The 21,986-nt window shown below is 41.4% G+C and overlaps 1 protein-coding gene and 1 non-coding gene across 3 annotated transcripts in view; one reads left to right on the forward strand and one right to left on the reverse strand.

The window, feature by feature from the left end:
• Window positions 1-5,281: 5,281 nt before the first annotated feature.
• LOC121283750 lies at window positions 5,282-5,400 on the reverse strand. Its single transcript, XR_005944378.1, has one exon. It is a non-coding gene; the product is annotated as a 5S ribosomal RNA (ribosomal RNA).
• Window positions 5,401-10,422: 5,022 nt separating this feature from the next.
• Window positions 10,423-21,986, forward strand: part of LOC121283290 (acyl-CoA (8-3)-desaturase-like) — a 39,672-nt gene continuing 28,108 nt past the window's right edge. Inside the window, exons 1-2 of one of the 2 annotated variants that reach the window (XM_041197702.1) lie at window positions 10,423-10,769; window positions 21,657-21,767. In XM_041197702.1, the coding sequence (XP_041053636.1) occupies window positions 10,587-10,769; window positions 21,657-21,767 (294 nt within the window). In that variant the 5' untranslated portion in view covers window positions 10,423-10,586. The remainder of the gene's footprint in view (window positions 10,770-21,656; window positions 21,768-21,986) is intronic. The other variant, XM_041197703.1, reaches the window with a different exon arrangement.

The following is a 21,986-nucleotide window of genomic DNA, read 5'->3' on the forward strand; positions in this document are numbered from 1 at the left end:
ATCAATTTCTTTCTTGAATATACTCAGTGACCTGGTCTCCACAGCCTTCTTTGGTAGAGAATTCCACAGGTTGACCACCCTCTGAATGAAGAAATCTTTCCTCATCTCAGTCCTAAATGGTCTGCCCTGTATCCTGAGACTGTGGCCCCTGGTTTTAGACTCCCCAACCAGGGGAAACATCCTCCCTGCATCCAGTCTGTCTAGTCCTGTTAGAATTTTATACATTTCAATCAGATCCCCTCTCATTCTTCTAAACTCTAGTGAATACAGGCCCAGTCGAACCAAGCTCTCCTCATACAACAGTCCTGCCATCCCCAGTATCAGCCTAGTGAACCTTTGCTGCATTCCCTCTATGGCAAGTATCTCCCTTTTTAGGTAGGGAGGCCAAAACTGCACACAATACTCCAGGTGTGGTCTCACCAAGGCCCTGTATACTGCAGTAAGACATCCCTACTTCTGAAATCCAATCCTCTTGCAATGAAAGCCAACATACCATTTGCCTTCCTAATTGCTGCATCTGCCTATTTACTTTCATTGACTGGTGTACAAGGAACACTCAGATCCCTTTGTACACCCATATTTCCCAATATATCACCATTTAAATAATACTTTGCCTTTCTATTTTTCACACCAAAGCGTATAACTTCACATTTATCCATGTTATACTGCATCTGCCATGTGTTTGCCCACGCACACAACTTGTCTAAATTGCCCTGAAGCCTCCTTGCAGCCTCCTCATAACCCTGCCCAGTTTTGTGTCGTCAACAAACTTGGCAATATTGCATTTGGCTCCCTCATCCAAGTCATTTATATCTATATCGTGAATAGCTGGGGCCCAAGCACTGGTCCCTGCAGTACACCACTAGTCACCGCCTACCACCCAGAACAATACCCATTTATTCACATTCTCTGTTTTCGGTCTGTCAACCAATTCTCAATCCATGCCAGTATATTACCTCCAATCCCATGTGTTTTAATTTTGCCCACTAGCCTCTTATGTGGGACCTTATCAAAAGCCTTCCTGAAATCCAAATACACTACATCCACTGGTTCTTCCTTATCTATTCTACTAGTTAAATCTTCAAAAAAAACTCCAGTAGATTAGTTAAGCATGATTTTCCTTTCATAAACCCGTGCTGACTTTGTCTAATCCCATCAATGCTTTCCAAGTGTTCTGTTACCACATCTTTTGTAATAGACTCTAGCATTTTTCCCACTACTGATGTTAGGCTAACTGGTCTGTAATTCTTTGTTTTTTCTCTCCCTCCTTTTTTAAATAGTGGGGTTACATTTACCAACCTCCAATCTGTAGGAACTGCTCCAGAGTCTATAGAATTTTGGAAGATGACCATCAAAGCATCAATTTTTCCAGGGCCACTTCCACGAGTACTCTGGGATGTAGATTATCAGGCCCTGGGGATTTTTCAGCCTTTAACCCCATTAATTTCCCTAGCACCATTTTTTACTAATACTGATTTTCTTCAATTCCTCCCTCTCACTAGACCCTTGGTTCCCTAACATTTCTGGGAAATTATTTGTGTCCTCTTTTGTGAAGACAGAACCAAAATATGTGTTCAATTCTTCTGCCATTTCTTTGTTCCCCATTATAATTCCCCCCATTTCTGACTGTAAGGGACACACATTTGTCTTTGCTAATCTTTCTCTCTTCACAAATTTATAGAAGCTTTGATAGTCAGTTTTTATGTTCCTTGCAAGTTTACTCTCATATTCCATTTTCCCCTTCTTGATCAATCTTTTTGTCCGCTTTCTCTGAATTCTAAACGGCTCCCAATCCTCAGGCTTGCTGCTTTTCTTGCAATTTTATATGTGTCCTCTTTGAATGTAATACCATCCCTAGTTTCTTTTGTTAGCTATGTTTGAGCCACCTTTCCTGTTTTATTTTTCTGCCAGACAGGAATGAACAATTGTAATTCATGCATACTTTCCTTAAATATTAGCCATTGCCTAGACACTGTCAACCCTTTTAGTAAGGTTTCCCCAACCATCATTGCCAACTTGTGCCTCATACCCTCGTAGTTCCCTTTATTTAGATTCAGGACCCTGAACAATAGTATATGGTATAACATATTTTGAACTAAGAAGAGACAAGAGAATTCAGAGAGGCGATGGCCGTAGCAGCTTAATAACATAAAACTTCAGTCAGACAGAAAAAAAATCACGCCATCGCCCAGATAATAATGCTGAGTGCTGATGGCAGGCTGTGATTTCAGTGAGATTTATAATGGACTTTTTGACAGATGAAACAATAGACCTTCAAATTTTAGTTCCAGGGATGAGTAGCTTCAGTTACGTAGATAGATTGATGAGGTTGGCACTGTTTCCTTGGAGAAGAGAAGGCTGAAAAGAGATTTCATAAAAATATTCAAAATCCTGAGGTGTCTGGATAGAGTATATAGGGAAACATTGTTCCCATTGGTAGAAGGATCGAGAACAAGAAGGCATAGATTTAAGATAATTGGCAAAAGAAGCAATGGGGAGATAAGGAAAAACTTTTTCCTGCAGCAAGTTGTTGGGATCTGGAATGCATTGCCTAAGATTGAGGTGGTGGCATTTCAATTGAGACATTTAAGAGGGAATTGGATTATTATCTGATGAGGAAGAATGTGCTGGGCTATGGGGAGAAAGCCAGGGAGTGGCACTGGGTAAATTGCACCTTCTGAGAGCTAGCACAGACATGCTGGGTTCAATGGCCTCATTCTGTGCTGTATCTATCCTGTATTTCTGTGAAGTAGACCATTCAAATTTGCAGGGGTGACTTTCTCCACATAAGTCATCTGGCCTAATTCTATTCTCCTGCTCATTCTCGTTATCCTACAAAATTCCTCTTTTTCAAGTAGCTTATTTGTTTAAAAAACAGTTCTCCGCTTCAACAACATTTTATGGCAGAGAATCCCATACTCATTGCATAAGGTGTCTTTTAACCTCCCCTTTACTTCTTTTTGTGATAATCTTAAATTTATGATCTCTTGTTATCATTTTACCATTCAATGAAAATAATCTATTACTATTTACCTCATCATAACTGTTTGTAACCTTGAAGACCTCTATCATGTTCCATTAACTTACTGAGCTTTAGTGAAAAATTGACCTATTCAAGTCTCTCATCGTAATTCTAACAACTTTACACCTTTTTCATTGCTTTTATATCATTCCTATAATGAAGAAACAGAATCCAATGATGCTGTTTAACTTCTGAATTATTAAAACAAAACAATCTTGAATGAGTTTCAGAATCATGTAGGCTAATATAAAATGTGGTATGTTCCAACATTTAAACCAATAGAATCGGCCGAAATGATGGCTAGAGTCAGGGAGACACCACCAGCCTTTAAAAATGGCAGTAGGGACTCGATTCCAGGATTTCTGGCTCTATTTCCAGCATCCCCAATTTTAGTCAGAGCCCGATAAGGCTGCGGCCTGGTGTTGGTCGCAAGCCCACACCATGCACCCTTGACCTGGCTGGGTCCATTGTGGGTAGGCATCTCCTAGCCCTCTGCAATTTTTGTGGAGCTTTTCAATAAGTCATGGTTCATGGCCTCTCAGAAGTGTTGTAAACCATAGCCTGGATGAGAGAACCTTTTGAAAGGTAAGTTCAAAAGGTCTCACCTATGCCACTTCATCCCCAAAGGACACTTGGCCCATGCCAACTGATGCTCCTCTACCCTCTCCTAATGGCCTAATGTACACTCCATGCCAACCTCTGCTCTTCACCCACCCTCAATTTGCGCAAGATAAAGAGGTGTAAAGTGCTTGCATTTTCTGCTACTGATACTTTAAAGGCCTGGTTGAGTGACACTTTCATAGGCTTGTAGTACAAGGAGATTTTTGTAAGAATTTTTAAAAAATTCTTTCAAGGGATGTGGGTTTTCCTGGCTGGGCCAGCATTTATTGCCCATCCCTAATTGCCCTTGAGAAGGTGGTGAGCTGCTTTATTGAATTGCTGCATAAGAATATAAGAAATAGGAACAGGAGTAGACCATTCAGCCCCTCGAGCCTGCTCTGCCATTCAATAAGATCATGGCTGATCTTCTTGTGTTTCGATTTCCACATTTCCATCTACCACCAATAACCTTTGGTCATCTCTGCCTTAAAAATATTCAATGGCCCTGCCTGCACCTTATGAGGCAGTAAGTTCTAAAGTCGCACAACCCACTGGGAGAAAAAAATTCTCCTCATCTCTGTCCTAAAAGGGCAACCCCGAATTTTAAAACAGTGCCCCCTGGTTCTGGACTCACCCGCAAGAGGAAACATCCTTTCGATGTCCACCTTGTCAAGGCCATTCAGGATCTTGTATACTTCAATCAAATCACCCCTCACGTTTCTAAACTCCAGTGGAAACAAGCCCAGTCTGCCCAACCTTTCCTCATAAGACAACCCACTCATTCCAGATATCAATCTAGTAAACCTCCTCTGAACTGCCTCCAATGCATTCACATCCTTTGTTAAATAAGGAGACCAAAACTACACATAGTATTCAAAGTGCAGTCTCACCAATGCCCTCTATAACTGAAGCATAACATCCTTACTTTTATGCTCAATCCCTCTAGTAATAAAAGATAGCATTCCCTTAGCCTTCTTAATTACTTGCTGTACCTGCATACTAACAATTTGTGACTCATGTACTAGAACACCTAGATCCCTCTGCACCTCCGAATTATGCAGCCATTCTCCATTTAAGTAATGTTCTGCTTTTTTGTTCTTCCTGCCAGAGTGAACATCTTCACATTTTCCCACATTAAACTCCATTTGCCAGATCTTTGCCCACTCACGCAACCTATCTATATCCATCTACAACCTCCTCACATCCTCTTCACAACATATTTTCCTACCTATCTTGTGTCATTTGCAAATTTAGCTACCATGTCTTCCCTCCCCTCAACTAAGTCATTGTTGTAAATCATAAAAAGTTGAGGCCGCAGCACAGGCCCCTGTGGGACTCTACTCATCACATCCTGTCAATCTGAAAAAGACCCGTTTATGCATGCTCTCTGCTTTCTGCCAGCCAGCTAATCTTCTATATATGCTAATATACTACCCCCTATACGATGCGTCTTTAGTTTCTGTAATAAACTTTGATGTGGCACCTTATCAAATGCCTTCTGGAAATCCAAGTACAGTACGTCTACAGGCTCCCCTTAATCCACCACGTATATTACTCCTTCAAAAATTCCAATAAATTGGTTAAACATGATTTCCCTTTCACAAAACCATGCTGATTGTTCCTGATTGCCTTGAGTTCTTCTAACTCTTTTAGAGTAAAAGCCTACTGCACCTGGTATTCCCAGGCGGTCTCCCATCCAAGTACTAACCAGGCCTGAGTTTGCTTAGCTTCCGAGATCAGACGAGATCGGGCGTTTTCAGACTAGTATGGCTGTAGGCCTTGAGCTCTTCTAAGTGCCCAGCTATAACCTCCTTAATGATTGATTCTAACAACTTTCCCATGACAGACATCAAGCTAACTGGCCTACAGTTTCCTGTTTTCTACCTCACTCCCTTCTTGAATATAGGAGTTATATTTTCTACTTTCCAGACTGATGGAACCTTTCCAGAATCTAGAGAATTTTGGATAATTAACACCAGTGCATTGACTACCTCATTAGCCAACTCTTTTAAGACTCTAGGATGTAGTCCATCAGGACCTGAAGACTTGCCAGCCTGCAGTTCCATCAATTTGCTCAGTACCATTTCCCTAATGATTTCAATTTCATCAAGTTCCTCTCTCCCTTTCACCTCCTGATTTGCAGCTAATACTGTAAAGTTTTTTTATATCCTCTATAGTGAAGACAAAGCAAAATATTTGTTCATTTCTTCCACCATTTCCTTATTATCTACTATTAACTTCCCACTGTCTTGCTCTACAGTGGTGTCCATGTGCTGTTGGTTCACCCACAGTACTATTAGGGAGGGAGCTCCAGGGTTTTGACCCAGCCGCAGTGAAGGAATGGTGATATATTTCCAAATCAAGATTGTGAGTGGCTTGGAGGGAACTTCCTGGTGGTGGTGTTCTCATGTACCTGCTGCCCTTGTCCTTCTAGGCGGTAGTGGTTGTGGGTTTGGAAGGTGCTGTCTAAGGAACCTTAGTGAGTTTCTGCAGTGCATCTTGTAGATGGTACATATTACTGCCATTGTGGGTCGGTGGTGGAGGGAGTGAATGAGGGATGGGGTGCCGATCAAGTGAGCTGCTTTGTCCTGGATAGCGTCAAACTTCTTGAGTGTTGTTGGATCTGCACTCATCTAGGCAAGTGGAGAATATTCCATCACACTCCTGACTTGTGCCTTGTAGATTGTAGGCAGGCTTTGGGATTCCTGGCATCTGGCCTGCTCTTGCAGCCACAGTATTTATATGGCTACAATTATGAATGAATGACAGTTTTGTAAAAACTTTTCACACATGTCATTATTCTTATAGGATTCAGTGGTACTACACAGAGTTTAGACTGGGTAAATGGGCAATGAAGTGCCATAGGCTGGCATAGAGAGTATGAGGAGCCGTTGGGGGTGGGTGGAGGAGCATGAGATGGCATTAGTTGGCATGGAGAATGTATAGGGAGTGTGCTGGGGTGTAAGTGGTGTTTTCTGTTTTATTGATTTTATTGTAACTGGAACAAAGTCCCAGAGCACCCAGACAGGCCTTTTAAACAACCCGCCTCCCCACCCAGCAAACCCTGTGGTTGTCTCTGAACTCTTTCTGGGGGTGGAAGTCCAACTCCAGTTAGCACCTACCTCTGAGACAAAAATCGTGCCTTTGCAGGCTCTTTACCTGAGGGGCTAGCAAATTTCCTGACTCTAGGATGAAAATTCAGCCCCGTGTGTGTGTGTGTGTGTGTGTGTGTGGTATGTGGGGGTGGGTGGTGGCACAAGGCAGTATATATTTTACTTAAGAACGTGCAACCTTGTATAATTCCAGAAATAATAATCAGTAATTATTACATTAGAAAGTTTCACTTCAGAGGGATCACATCATGTAACTCAAAACAGAAACATTGTTTAAAGAGTGTAACTGCCTATGTCTGTAAAATGAAAGAAGGGACAAAACTTGAGTGTTTAAGAATTTATACAAGTAACTAAAATGTAATTTTTTATCTCTGAAGTCAAAGCAAGGGGAAATCAAGTAATTGATAATTTTGTAATGGAAATTTTACAAACTTCAGCAAAACATTGCATTCATTTATATTTACTAACAGATTTGCCTGGTTGAAAATTTGCAATTTGGAAGGGCTCTAAAGGGCCTCCTCAATGTTCACCAATGGAGACTCGGGCTGTTATCGACAAGCAGAGCAGGAGGCTCAAACGGACAGCAAGCAAAAGACCAGCATTCACATTGTGGAAGTCGCAGAAAAAAAAGCTGTCATTAAGGCAATTCAGTAAACTTTCACATTGACAGAGAAAGACCTGGCAGATGACATAACAAGTAACCATAAGGGAACAAGGATGGGGTAAGGTGGAGTGGTGCATGATACTTATGGAGAAACAGAATGATATGATTGGTATGCCATTGTGCAGGGTGATACACATATATTTTCCTCTCCCAGCTGCCATGTCTCTTGGTGAGCAGGAAGAGGGTGAGGCACAGAACCAGCATTGGGTGCATGGGCCTGAGGGTCTGAGTGGTGGAAGCCTCAGGTCCAATGTCAGATGGGTGAAACAATGGAGCTTGGGGTTGAGCAGTGTGATCCAGACACCATGTGTTCTGGGGGTCAGGGGTGGGGGTGGCATTCATGAGACAGACACGGGAGAAAACTTCAGCCCTGAAAACTAAATTCTTTATTTTTGATACAACAGCAGTTTTATACACATCAAACTATGCTTTTTATATATATAAATCCTACAAATCACTGGTTATAGCATCAGCAAATGAATCATTAATACATTTATATTACATTTCTCGGTCTGTTAGTTTAACAAGTTTATTTTAATGACTTAATGCCACCATTAAAACAGTAGACAAAATATACAATTATGTTAAACATCTGTGTGCTAATGTCACAAACAGTAAAATCCAGATTATAATTAAAATATTTGAAATACAAGTAACATAGGAATACTCTATGAATTTGTGCGTATGTACAATGCAGGCCTTCATATCTGGAGTCTGAGAATTCCTACCTTGCTATCTACATCAACAGTATGTCTCTTTTTCTTTTTCCCTCATTTATTCCATCTGCCAAACAGTGTCTCCATCTCTCTCTTCATCTGTTTCTCACTCCCTCCCCTAACTATGAGTTTGATTTAACATAAGCCACTCAGGATACATGGTTAATGTAATAATAGCACTAATTAAATGCATGACCATCCTAGACATGGGACCAACCCAGGTTGGAGTCAGTAAAAAACATGAATTTTCAATAATTTACAGGTTTGAAGGGGCCCAGTAAGATAAAGTTTCAGGCTGTAATATTTAATTTTTTGACAATCTGATATGGTAGTCTACCCAATTAAAGCCAGGATTAAATATGACCTTACACAAAACTATACAAATTTATATTAAAATTGTCTGTCTGAAAGAAAAATAAAGGAGGAGGATAGAAATTAAGAGAGGCAGTATGCAATTAACTTCATGGTCAAATGCATGGTTGGTAAAGGCAAATATAACTGAGCTATGCAAACTAGAAAGTCCCTGGTGCCTGGCTCATGTGAAACTAGCTTATCTGAGGCAAAGTGGCTCAGTTTTAGTGCCTCTGAGTTGGGGAGAAGAATAAGGCATAGTGATCTAGCACCTGATAATTATCCAGTCTGAAAAATGGGCATACGTGGACATTGGGTAAGGACAGAATTGGGTCTGATTGTGATGGCTCTCACAATTGAATAGACTGCTGATTCTAGCTGTTTAAGCACTCTGACAGAGGGCAATGAAGACTAGTGGGCATGGTGCTTTATATGAGAGGAATGGAGATTCTGGGATTGGCCCTTTGGAGAGGATGGAACAAGAGAATCACCTGCATCTTGTTAAAGGGAGTGGAGAGTGTGACGGCATTAAATGCAGAGAGGCTATTATCTGCTTAAACTTGCGAACAGTGGCGTCGGTAACTTCAGACCTTAACCAGCCCCTGCATTTTCTTGCAATGTCAGCAGGGTCTGCAGTGTTTAGGAGTAAAAGAGGCAAGCTAGCGTTTGGGCAACAGACCTTTCAAAGGATCACACCACAGATGTGTGTTTTTTATTTTCCTATGACTGTTTCATTTGCATTTTTGTTTACTTTCAAATCTGCTACATTTACCACGTATTTCTGCTGTTTTGTTATTTCTTATGCTTTTGTCCTTTTCACTCCTGATTATTTGCTCATCTTTTTGTCCATTTTTATATCCCTGCATCATTTAATTGATATATTCAAGTTTTATATTAAACATCTTACAAGTCATTTAACCTATTAACTCTTTTCATGTAACTGGTACATCTATTGGTTCTCTTTTCTTTCCCTCGCTTCTCCCAGGTATGTCCTCATTTTTCCAACATTAATAAAATACCTATCTTTTATTGAAATACCTATCTTTTGTCTGTTAAAGGGTACCCACCTGAAATTTAATGTATTTTCTCATGATTTTTTTATTTCCAATATTTCATTTTGCTATCAGATTTCTAGCATTCACAATGCTCCTTTTCAGCTACAAAAGCCCGCTGCTTTCACACAATTACAACCAAGGCTGCTCGGTCGTCAGTTTTGTGGTGGGGGGATTAGCAGCTACTCTTAGTTTTCTAGATTGACATGTTTGATCTCACTTTTATTTGTGGCATCTTACTGGGACAAATTAGCTACATGGTGCATCGAAGTTATTCTGCTTCAAAGTAACTAAATCCATGTGAAACGTTTGTAACATTTGAGGCATGTGATATAGCGAGATAAAAACGTAAGTCTTGGCAGATGTGAAAAAAGAACATTAAATTCCGTCTGACATACGTCCCAATATTTATTTTCTAATTTTGGTTGAGTACTTTTTTAACACCAGGTTGTAGCCTTAAATTTTTAACAGTCCCGCCCCGGTCTCAGGTTCCTTGAAACCTGATAAAACATGACCTGAATAAGTTAAACTGGTACCACCTCGGTCATTCCAGCCCACATCAACCAGCAGAGAGAAGACTCTCCATTCATTCTCTCGGTAAATCTGATGTCCATGCGCGACCAATGAAAGACATGGCCTAAACCGCGTGAGAGGAGTTGATGCAGGAAAAAGCCAATAGCAAATGGGATTTGGCGAATGGGCGCCTCTCTTAACCAATAAGATGGTTCAATTCCCGCCTAGGATATCCACCCATATCAGAGTGTGAGCTGCCAGTCTGATTGACAGTCCCCGGAACCAATCACTGTGGGAAGTGGCTTTGATTGATGTAGAAACTATCCTCGAATTTGTTGCTGGATGTGGTACTGAAATTGGGGAGGAAGCCAAGGGTGGAGAGCGGCCGGGAGGAAATGTAGGCGGGGAGACAGGAGAGCGCGCTCGATCTGAGACACAGGCTGGCCGGGGAGTGAGGGGAAGCGGGGAGAAACTGAGACACAGCCCGGGTAGGTAGGGAGGATCTGAGACACAGTCCAGGGGAGGGATAAGAAGCCATTGCCTGGGCTTTGAGTGATGGGCTTGAGCACAGAGTGTGAACGCGGCAGGTTCTTTACCTGGGAGGAAGTGCAGAAGCACTGTACCCGCAGCGACCGCTGGCTGGTGATCCACAGAAAAGTCTATGATATCAGCGAGTTCAGCAAAAGGCACCCGGGAGGCGCCCGAGTGATCGGGCACTACGCGGGGCAGGACGCTACGGTAAGACTAGCACTTCAACAGTAATCAATGTGAGAGAGAAAGGTCACTGAGAAATAATCAGAACGATCACTCACCAATAGGGAAAAATAAATTAGTGAACAAAAAGCAGAGGACGACAAAATCTCAACGTTTCTGGGGAAGTTTTCAAGCTGACGGAGTGCAGTTGCTTTGTTACTGATCAATGATCAGAGTGAGCGAATACTTCAATAATAAGGCAGAATGAGGTCTGCACTCACTGATCAATCATCACAAAGAGTGTTGTTCTAATTTTGATCTTTTCTGAAGGTGTGCAAGTAAAAAAGCTGCTTTATAAGCAGAGCGACTTTCTATAATCCAAACCATAACAGGTAACGCGTGTTGAATAGCATTTCCAGGTTTAAGAATAAACCTGAAAGCTGGAACTCCTGTCCTTGAAGATCACGTGGTATCCTATCACATCCCCTGTGTCCACAGGCAGACAATCAGAAACATTACTGATCAATAATTGGAGCAAGATTCATGATTGATTGTCACAGGCTAATAATCAAAGATCAATGATCAGGGAGTGTGATAACCAAAAATTATTGAACCAAACCATGATTAGCATTTATTGATGGATAATAAGAACAGAATAAGAAATAAATGAACCTTGATGAGAGACAGATTGATGATCACATATTACAGATCAATAATTGGGGAGAAGAGTGACAGATCAGCAACACAAGGATAATGATCAGTAATTAGAAAGGGAGTTCTTAATGTCAATGATCAAAGAAAGATTAGAAATCAATGGGAGATTATAGAGAAATATTTTTTTAAAACTTGACAATTGTGGAAATTACTTCTCAATACAGGCAATGAGTTATTTGAGAAGATAACGTGGTGCAATAAGGATAGGGGGAATATTCAAAACATAAGCCATAAATCAAAAATGTGAAAAGTGTCAAGGGGCTTAGGTAGGCATCATACATGTGTTAGCTGTCCAATAGCCTCAGGATCGCATTGTGGAGTCTGGTAATTCCTTCCGGTAGATCAGCTGGAACTGAGCAGCCATTCAGTGAATGTGTGGCATCCTCAGCTGCACAGAAGGACATTCCAGAGTCCTCAAAAATGGCCATTTACCATACATCTTACCACTCCACATCTAAGTCATGTCCCAGAGATGGGATGGCAGCTTGAGGCCAGCCTATCTCTCATTAGGCTTGGTAATAATGAAGGAGTTTCTTATAGAGGCAGTAGCTCATCCCCATTCAGTCTGCCATATTAGGCTGCATCTGCCACTGATGTGATTGGTAGCCTAGTCCAGATTTGTCTTCTACTGATGAGTCAGCGCTAAAAAGTATTCCATACAACATTGAAAAGTGGCAATTGTGGCACCCCCTGGCTTCACTTGAGGAGTTCTTTGCTGCATTATGACACCTGATATTAGGAGTCTAAATATTTAACAGGACAAGTAGCCATTTGGTATTTGTTGGCCTAATAGTCAGAATTATTTTCAAGGTTGATTTAACTTACAACAGTTTGTTGTAGAAAGAATTTAGATACACAATGCATTATGCTCGCATGAATTAACAGAGGTAATGGCGAGCTATTTGCTTTTATGCATTAGCTGCCCAGATTGTACCCTCAAGTTTACTTTGGAGGCATTTTCTGCCCTTGGTGTTCTGACCTACCATGGTTAGGTTGTTTGTGTAGGCAAGTGCCTGACCTAGAGTTACTCCTAGGTACATTGGTATTAGGGCATGTTCCAGTTGTTCTCCATCTACAAAATATTGAAGTATTGACATTGTTAAGATGGAACCATGATGATGCTGTCTTTGATGGACTGGGTCCACTTTTTCCAATGGCTATTGTCTTGATTCAAGTTGTGCTCAATCTTTTTTGAAGTCTCTATTTCTTGAAGCTAGGCAGATGCCATCTACATAGGTGAATGGGCTGGAGACTGTTGGAGACTGTTGGAGATGGATTTGTAATTATATTAAAGAACTGTAGCAATAACAGATCTCTGGAGCAGTCCATTCTTCTGGACCTTCAATGTGTTCAGCTTATTGTGTAACATCACTTAGAATTTTCTGTCTCAAAACATATCCCTGTAGCTGTAACAACTCATCAAAGTAACGACTTTGATATCCTGGTGCTTCTCAGGTCAAGAAACACAGCTGCTGTATTCTCCTTTTGGAAACTATTTTCTATATAGATGACAAGAGAAAGAACCTGGTTAAAAGTGCTCCTGTTTGATCTGAAGCCTACCCATTCTTCAAAGTCTGATTGACCGTGAGCACAATTGTTCACAGAATTAGATGCTTTGGAAGTTGTAGTCACAGTTCAGAAGTGATCAAGGAGAGCAACTAGCTGGGAAGGACTTTTTTTTTTCCTGGTTTTTGATAGAGCTGTCAACCTAGTTTTCTCTTATATTTGCTCTTAGATAACACAGAACACAAAGAGTGACCACCATTTTATGCTCGTCCTTCCTAAGTCTAGTAGCAGTTCTGGTAAACTCTTGTTAAGGTAGCAAGCTTGTCTTGCTGTCCTGAAACTCGATGTTCTCTCCATTTCCTCAGTGGAGAATGTCTGAGAATAGGGTGGTGAATCTTTGGAATTTTCTATCCCAGAGGGCGGTGGAAGCTCAATCACTGGGCATGTTCAAGACAGAAATAATAGATTTATGGATACTAATGACATCAGGGTGATCAGCCATGATCTAATTGAATGGTGAAGCAAAATCAATGGGCTGAATGGCCTACTCCTGCTCCTATGTTCCTATCTCCCTATTGTGAGGTGGGACCAGTCTGTACCTATGCCACTCCTTTACTCATTCTAACTTTTGGCATGCTGTTGAGGTGTGTGGTGATGCAGTTGGGGAACTTTACAGTGATATCTGTGTGTTGGTTTATGCACTGCTCCAAGATTCTTTATGCGTGACCATGCCTTACTGCTGGACCTCGTCTTTGAAAATTAGCGGCTAGAATACTCCGTATATCTTCTCCAACAGTGCTCTGTATGAAGTGCCTGTTTTCTTCTCTATTATTAGGTTATTACTGTGGCCTGGAGTTCATTGTAGTTTTACCATAATTCAGGTGAGATTGCACAAACCAGTGCAAAAGGTCGTGGAAGCTCAAGTGTAAGTTACGTCAGGTGTAAATCAAATTTCTAAAATCTTTAAGATAAAAGCAAAATACTGTGGATGCTGGAAATCTGAAACAAAAACAAAAATAGCTGGAAAAACTCAGCAAGTCTGACAGCATCTGTGGAGTGGAAGACAGAGTTAACGTTTCGAGTCCGTATGATTCTTCATCAGTTCTGATGAAGAGTCATATGGACTCGAAACATTAACTCCATCTTCCTCTCCAGAGATGCTGCCAGACCTGTTGAGTTTTTCCAGTTGTTTTTGTCCTAAAATCTTTACACTGGTTTAAAATAATTTTATCTAAAGCCAGCCCCACCCACAAAACTGGCCACACCCCGGCTTGAAATAAGGTGGTAAATTTCTGATTATTGTGCCCGTTTATGTTGTTTCAGGAGGGTCTTCAAATTGAGCTCATTTTCGTCGGCACATAGCCATTCAAAGGCACACTTTACAAGTTTTTACATGTTAGAAGTACTTATTTTACTAAAAACTAAGGTAGCTGATGAAACTAGTAAGTAGTATAGTGTACTTTGTTTTTAAATCATTTTCAGTGATTTAAAGTCAGGTTACTCATAGGTGAAGAACTAGACAGGTTTAGAGGCTTTTTTAAATGACAAGCCCATTACCAGCTGCAACAATAAAACTGCACCAGGTTTTCAATCAAGTAGGTCAATGAATATTTTTTAATGTAAAGCAAGAAACAATTGCATTCTACTATTCTTCCCAATTGAACATGTTCATGGAAGAATTTGCCTTTTTGCTATTTTATAAATGCCTCATGGCAGAAACATGACCTGTAACCTTAAACACTGCAATTTCAAATGCAGTTTGTGCCTAATGTTCCAACTGCACCCAAAATCCCCCCTCCCCTTGAGTATCTATATGGACTGTTTTTTTCCTGGATGGTTTGTACAGAGTTTCTGTTAATTCAGCATGGTGATAATTGCTCATTGTGTATTTGTACAGGTCCTGTTTGTTCAGCAGGATACAGTTGCTCACTATGTAATTGTATAAAACTCCTGTTAATTGAACTGGATAAACCGCTGTCAATTATTTGCATATACTTGTCTGGAGTCCCCTCTGTTCTGTGATGTCTGAGATAACCACTGGCATTTGACTAGGATCTGACACCAGTTTTTACATTATACATTCATGCAGTAGTATTCTGGTTTTGAATTTATTTTGGGGTCCTTTATAATTCTAGATTGAGTGAAACATACTTCATTCAAGTTTAATGCATGCAGTAGTTTAGTTCCTGTTCAGAGTATTACCTACAATGCTCTATGTTTGAGCAGCCTGCCAACTGCTTAGTTTGAGGAATGTCCAAATGATATCCTCACATTGGTGAGACATGAGACATTGACATATATTGAGGAAAGGAAATATTGTGAAATCATTTTAACCACAGATTTGCAGATCCTGCATACTCACTAAGGAGCGATATTTGAAGCAAGTGTGAGGTGGAGAATCATTGTGACAGTCCTCTAAAACATATTTTGACTGTGACTCACCTCTGGGAGCATGAATTTACCTGTATATAATTATACCTTATTGGATGTTCTCACCCTGCCTGTATGGAGTGTTTTCTGCTGGATTTAGATGTGTCTTTGCTTTAACTATCCAATAATTAATTGCTTTAACTGTAGCACTATAATTGATGTAGGAAATGTTGTCCCTGTCTGTTTTCTCTTGCTGATTGTGGCCCTACACTACATATAAGCTGTATTTTGTTTCAAATCCAACTCCTGTGACAGACTAACTTTATAGATAATGGGTTTTCTAGCACTAAATCCCCCCTTCCTCTCTTTCACTGTACTGTAACACATTTGTTGTGGACTGATCTGAGACCCAGTGATGTGTGTGCGTGTTTGTGTATTTTATTGATGGATTTCTCTGTTATTTCTGAAGCTGCCAATCTCTCTCTAACTCTCCGGGTTGCTTCTGCGATCCCTTTTCACTTTAATACCCTGATCCCACTATGCTTACTGAATTCTTTTTTAATTAATTCATGGGAAGGGGACACGCTGGCAAAGCCAAGATTTATTGACCATCCTTAATTGACCTTGAACAAATGATGGTAAGCTGGCTTCTTGCACTGTTGTGATCCGCGTGGTGTAGGTGTACCCCCTGGTGTTAGGAAGGAAGTTCCAGGATTTTGACCCAGTGACAATGAAGGAAAGACAACATAGATCAAGTAAGGATGGTGTGGGCTTGGAGGAGAACTCCCAGGTGGTGGTGTTCCCATGCATCTGCTACTTTTGTCTTAGATGCTGGAGATGCTGTCGAAGGAACCTTGGTGAGTTGTTGCAGTGCTTTTTGTAGATGGTACACATTGCAGCTACATTGTGTAGGTGGTGGGAGGAGTGACTGTTTAAGGTGATTGATGGAGTGCCAATTAAATGGGTTGCTTTCTTCCTGGATGACGTTAGAACTGTATTCATCCAGGCAAGTGGAGAGTAATCCATCACATTCTTAACTTGTTTGTGATAGAAAGGCTTTGGGGAGTTAGGAGCTGAGTCACCTGCTGTAGAATACCCAGCTTTTGCCAGCCTTTGACTTAAGAACATAAGGAGTAGAAGTCAGTCATGTGATCCTTTGAGCCTGCTCCACCGTTCCATAAGACGAGGGAGCAGAATAGGTCAATCATCCCTTCGTGTCTGTTCTGCCATTCAACGAGATCGTACCTGATCTGATAATCATCAACTCCACTTTCCTGCCTTTTCCCCATAACACTTGATTCCCTTACTGATGAAAAATCTGTCTATCTCAGCCTTGAATATACTTAACGACTCAGCGTCTCCAGCCCTCAGTGGCAAAGTAAGCTGTCCTTTTTTACTAACAGGCAGCTTGATGTTCATTCTTGAACATGCACAACTTAGAATTATCAGAAAGCAAAGCATGATTTTCTTTAAATAATTAAAAAAATAAAGTTCAGGATTGAGATCATCATGGTTTTAAGTTACAGCCCAAAAGGTAGATTGACTATCCACTGAGGGAAGAAATTCCTCCTCATCTCTGTTTTAAATGGGTGCCCCCTTACTCTGAGATTATGCCCTCTGGTCCTAGACTCTCCCACAAGGGGAAACAGCCTCTCAGCATCTATCCTGTCAAGCCCCCTAAGAATCTTATGTGTCTCAATAAGGTCGCCTCTCATTCTTCTAAACTCCAAAGAGCATAGGCCCAACCTACTCAACCTCTCCTCATGAGAAAATCCCTCCATACCTGGGATCAACCTAGTGAACCTTCTCTGGACTGCTTCCAATGCCAGTATAGCTTTCCTTAGATAAGGGAACCACAACTGTTCATAGTATTCTAGGTGTGGTCTAACTAGTGCCTTGTATAGTTTTAGCAAGACTTCTCTATTTTTATAAAAGCAAAATACTGCAGATGCTGGAAACCTAGAACAAAAACAAAAATACCTGGCAAAACTCAGCAGGTCTGACAGCATCTGCGGAGAGGGATACAGTTGACGTTTCGAGTCCGTATGACCCTTCATTAGAACTAAGACATAGAGAGTTTGGAATGCACTGTCGAAGGAGTGTTGATGAGTTGCTGCAGTTCATCTTGTAGATGTACACACTACTGCCACAATGCATCAGTGGTGGAGGGAGTGAATGTTTAAGATGGCGAATGGGGTGTCAATCGAGCAGGCTGCTGTGTCCTGGATGGTGTCAAGCTTCTTGACTGTTGTTGGAGCTGCACTTATCCAGGCAAGTGGAGAGTATTACATCATACTCCTGACTTGTGCCTTGTAGATGGTGGACAGGCTTTGGAGAGTTAGGAGGTGAGTTACTCGCTGCAGGATTCCTAGCCTCTGACCTGCTCTTGCAGCCACAGTATTTATATGGCTAGTCCAGTTAGAATTCTGGTCAATGGTAACCTCCAGGGTGTTGACAGTGGGGAATTCAGCGATGGTAATGCCATTGAATGTCAAAGGGAGATGGTTAGATTCTCTCTTGTTGGTGATGGTCATTGCTTGGCACTTGTGTGGCGCAAGTATTACTTGCCACATGTCAGCCCAAGCCTGGATGTTTTCCAGATCTTGCTGCACATGCACATGTACTGCTTCAGTATCTGAAGAGTCGTGATGGGTGCAGAATATTGTGCAATCATCCGTAAACATCACCACTTCTGACCTTATGATAGAAGGAAGATCATTTATGAAACAGCTGAAGAAGGTTGGGCCCAGGACACTACCCTGAGGAGCTCCTCCTCGGACTGAGATGATTGATGTCCAACAACCACAACCATCTTCCATTGTGCTAGATATGACTCCAACCAGTGGAGAGTTTTTCCCAAGATTCACATTGACTTCAATTTTGCTAGGGCTCTTTGATGCTACGCTCAGTCAAATGCTGACTTGATGTCAAGGGCAGTCACTGTCACTTCACCTCTGGAGTTTAGTTCTTTGTCCATGTCCATGTCTCTATCTCTGCCTTGAAACTACTCAACAACTGATCATCCATAGCTCTTTGGGGTAGAGAATTCTAAAGTTTCACAGCTCTCTGATTGAATAAATTTATCTTCATCACAGTCTTAAATGACAAATCCTTTAGTCTGAGACTATAGCCCTTAGTTCTAAACTCTCCAGCTAGAGGAAAACAGCCTCTCAGTATTTACCTTGTCAAATCTCCCTCAGAACTTAAGTGTTAATTAGATCAGCCCCTGTTCTTCTAAACTTCAACAAGTAAAGTTCCAACCTACTCAATCCCACATCACGGGACTACCCTCGTGCTCCAGAATCAATCTGGTGAACTGTTCAAGACAAGTATGTTCTTCCTTAGTACAGAGCCTAAAACCGTACACAGTATCTAGGACTCATCCATCTCAATTTACAGGTAACATCAAAGGGGAAAATAAACTAATTATCACAGAAATCTGGTTCAAGATAGACCTTAACTTTTCACTTGGCTCCCAACAATTATTTTACAGTTTGCATTGGTAGGAAGTTACCAAGACTGTGGGAAAATGTGAACTTCTCCACTTCCGCAGGAAGAATAGAAAAACAGCATATTATTTAAGTAGAGAGAGATTGCAAAACTCTGAGGCACAGAGGGATCTGGGTGTTCTGGTACATGAATCACAAAAAGTTATTATGCTGGTACAGCAAGTGATTAGGAAGGCAAATGTAATGTTGTCGCTTATTGCAAGGGGAATGGAATGTAAAAGTAGGGATGTTTTGCTACAGTTGTAGATGGCATTGGTGAGACCACCTCTAGAATATTGTGTACAGCTTTGGACTCCTAATTTAAGAAATGATATAAATGCATTGGAAGCAGTCCAGAGAACTGATACCTGAATTGGGGGGGTCATTATCTTATGAGGAAAGGTTGGACAGGCTGGGCCTGTATCCATTGCAGTTTAGAAGAAAGAGGGGTGATCTTATTGAAACACACAAGATCCTGAGGACACTTGATAGGGTGGATGCTGAAAGGAGGTTTCTCCTTATGGGAGAGATTAGAACTAAGGGACACAGTTCAAAAATAAGGGATCTCCCATTTAAGATGGAGGTGAGCAGAAATATTTTCTCTAAGAGGGTCGTGAGTCTTTGGAACTCTCTTCCCCGTAGAGCGATGGAGGCAGGGCCAATGAATATCTTTAAGGCAGAGGTAGATAGATTCTTGATTAACAAGGGAGTCAAAGGTTATTGGGGGTTGGCGGAATGTGGAGTTGAGGCCACAATCGGATCAGCCATGATCTTATTGAATGGCAGGGCAGGCCCCAGGGACTCCTGCTCCTAATTAGTATGTTTGTATGTAAGAGTGTTACCTTAGCAAAAATAATCAGCTCAGTGAATGAAACAATTTATTGTTCAAATTAGCTCATCTTTCTCTCTGTAGTAACTGTTTTAGTTACATAACATGGGTATAGTTTCATTGGTTAGAGTTTAAATTGCTTCTTGGAAAACCTCAAGGACCCATCCAATAAAAGGCTCCTCTAACTCAGCTAAAATAATCAAACAGCTGTAAAATCATACTACAGCCAAGGGTCATCACCATCAACTCACAAACGCTATTTCATACACTCCCTGCTAGGTAGAAGGAAACGGTTTGTCAATAGTAGGCTATCCTTCTCTCCCTTCTCACTTTCAGTCTCTGTCTCCCCATACCTTTGATGTGACACTTTATTCGAATTATACTATTGTAATAATTACTAAACATTCTCCAATATTCCACCTGAGCTCCTAACTGATTTTGCAAGCTCTCCCTCATCCCTAAATTCTTACTGTGTTGAACCAACATTCAGTGCAGCTACAGAATCCCACAGTGCAGAGGAGTCCCTTCGGCCCATCGAGTCTGCACCGACACCTCAAACACCTGACCTACCTATTTAATCCCATTTACCAGCACTTGGTCCATAGCCTTGAATGTTATGACATGCCAAGTGCTCATCCAGGTACTTTTTAAAGGATGTGAGGCAACCCGTCTCCACCACCCTCCCAGGCAGTGCATTCCAGACCGTCACCACCCTCTGGGTAAAACATTTTTTCCTCACATCCCCCCCTAAACCTCCTGCCCCTCACCTTGAACTTATGTCCCCTCGTGACTGACCCTTCAACTAAGGGGAACAGCTGCTCCCTATCTACCCTGTCCATGCCCCTCATTATCTTGTACACCTTGATCAGGTTGCCCCTCAGTCTTCTCTGCTCAATGAAGACAACCCAGGTCTGTCCAACCTCTCTTCATAACTTAAGTGTTTCATCCCAAGCAACATCCTGGTGAATCTCCTCTGCACCCCCTCCAGTGCAATCACATCCTTCCTATAATGTGGCGAACAAAACTGCACACAGTACTCCAGCTGTAGCCTCACCAAGGTTCTGTACAACTCCAACATGACCTCCCTACTTTTGTAATCTATGCATTGGTTGATAAAGACAAGTATCCCATATGCCTTTTTCACCATCGCACTAACATGCCCCTCCGCCTTCAGAGATCTATGGACACACGTGCCAAGGTCCCTTTGTTCCTCAGAACTTCCTCATTCATGCCATTCATTGAATACTTCCTTGTCAAGTTACTCCTTCTAAAGTGTATCACCTCACACTTTTCAGGGTTAAATCCCATCTGCCACTTATCTGCCCATTTGACCATCCCGTCTATACCTTCCTGTAGCCCAAGACACCCAACCTCACTGTTAACCACCCAGCCAATCTTTGTGTCATCTGCAAACTTACAAATCTTACCCCCCGCATAGTCATCTGTGTCGTTCATATAAATGACAAATAATAGGGGACCCAGCACAGATCCCTGTGATATGCCACTGGACACTGGCTTCCAGTCACTAAAGCTGTCTGTCATCACCCTCTGTCTCCTACAACTAAGCTACTCTGACTTATTCTTTCCCAAAGCATCAGAACTGTAGAAGAACATAAGAAATAGGAGGAGTAGGCCATTCAGCCCCTCAAGCCTTCTCCACCATTCAATAAGATCATGGATGATCTGATTGTGGCTTTAACTCCACTTTCCTACCTGTTCCCCCACAACCCTTAATTCCTTTATCAATCAAAAATCTTGCTTCCCTGTGTCTTCCCTTCCTCCTTCAGGCTTATGAACGTAAGTTTGGGATCAAGTAATTGTAATTTTCAATTTACCTTGTTTACAGTCCCAATCATTTTAACCTTGGTGGTGTCTTGCTTCATTGGATTTAAACTTGCATCTAGGTTTCTCTATTTAAAAAAAACTGAACTTTTGGAACATTTTCAAACCTTACACAGAGTGTACCCCATCATTTCTATAAATAATGGCATTTTACTCAGGATAACTATTGGTCTCTTCCTTTAGGATCCTTTCATTGCCTTTCATGTTGATAAGTCGTTGGTGAGCAAATACCTGAAATCACTGCTGATCGGAGAGCTTGCTCCTGACCAACCCAGCTTGGAATCATGGAAAAATGTGAGTACCTTCTCAAGTCACTGTTCTGCAGCATGAGTCCTAGAGAGAATATCTGGTCATTATCACGTTGCCACTACTGGGATCTCGATGTGCACATTTCCTACATTGTAATGGTAACTACACTCCAGAAATACTTAATTGGCTGTGAAGTGATTTGGGTCATCTTGAGGTCATGAAAGACACTATATAAATACAAATCTTCCTGCCATTTATGTAGAG

This window comes from Carcharodon carcharias, chromosome 10 (assembly GCF_017639515.1).
Source record: "Carcharodon carcharias isolate sCarCar2 chromosome 10, sCarCar2.pri, whole genome shotgun sequence".
Lineage (NCBI taxonomy): Eukaryota > Metazoa > Chordata > Chondrichthyes > Lamniformes > Lamnidae > Carcharodon > Carcharodon carcharias.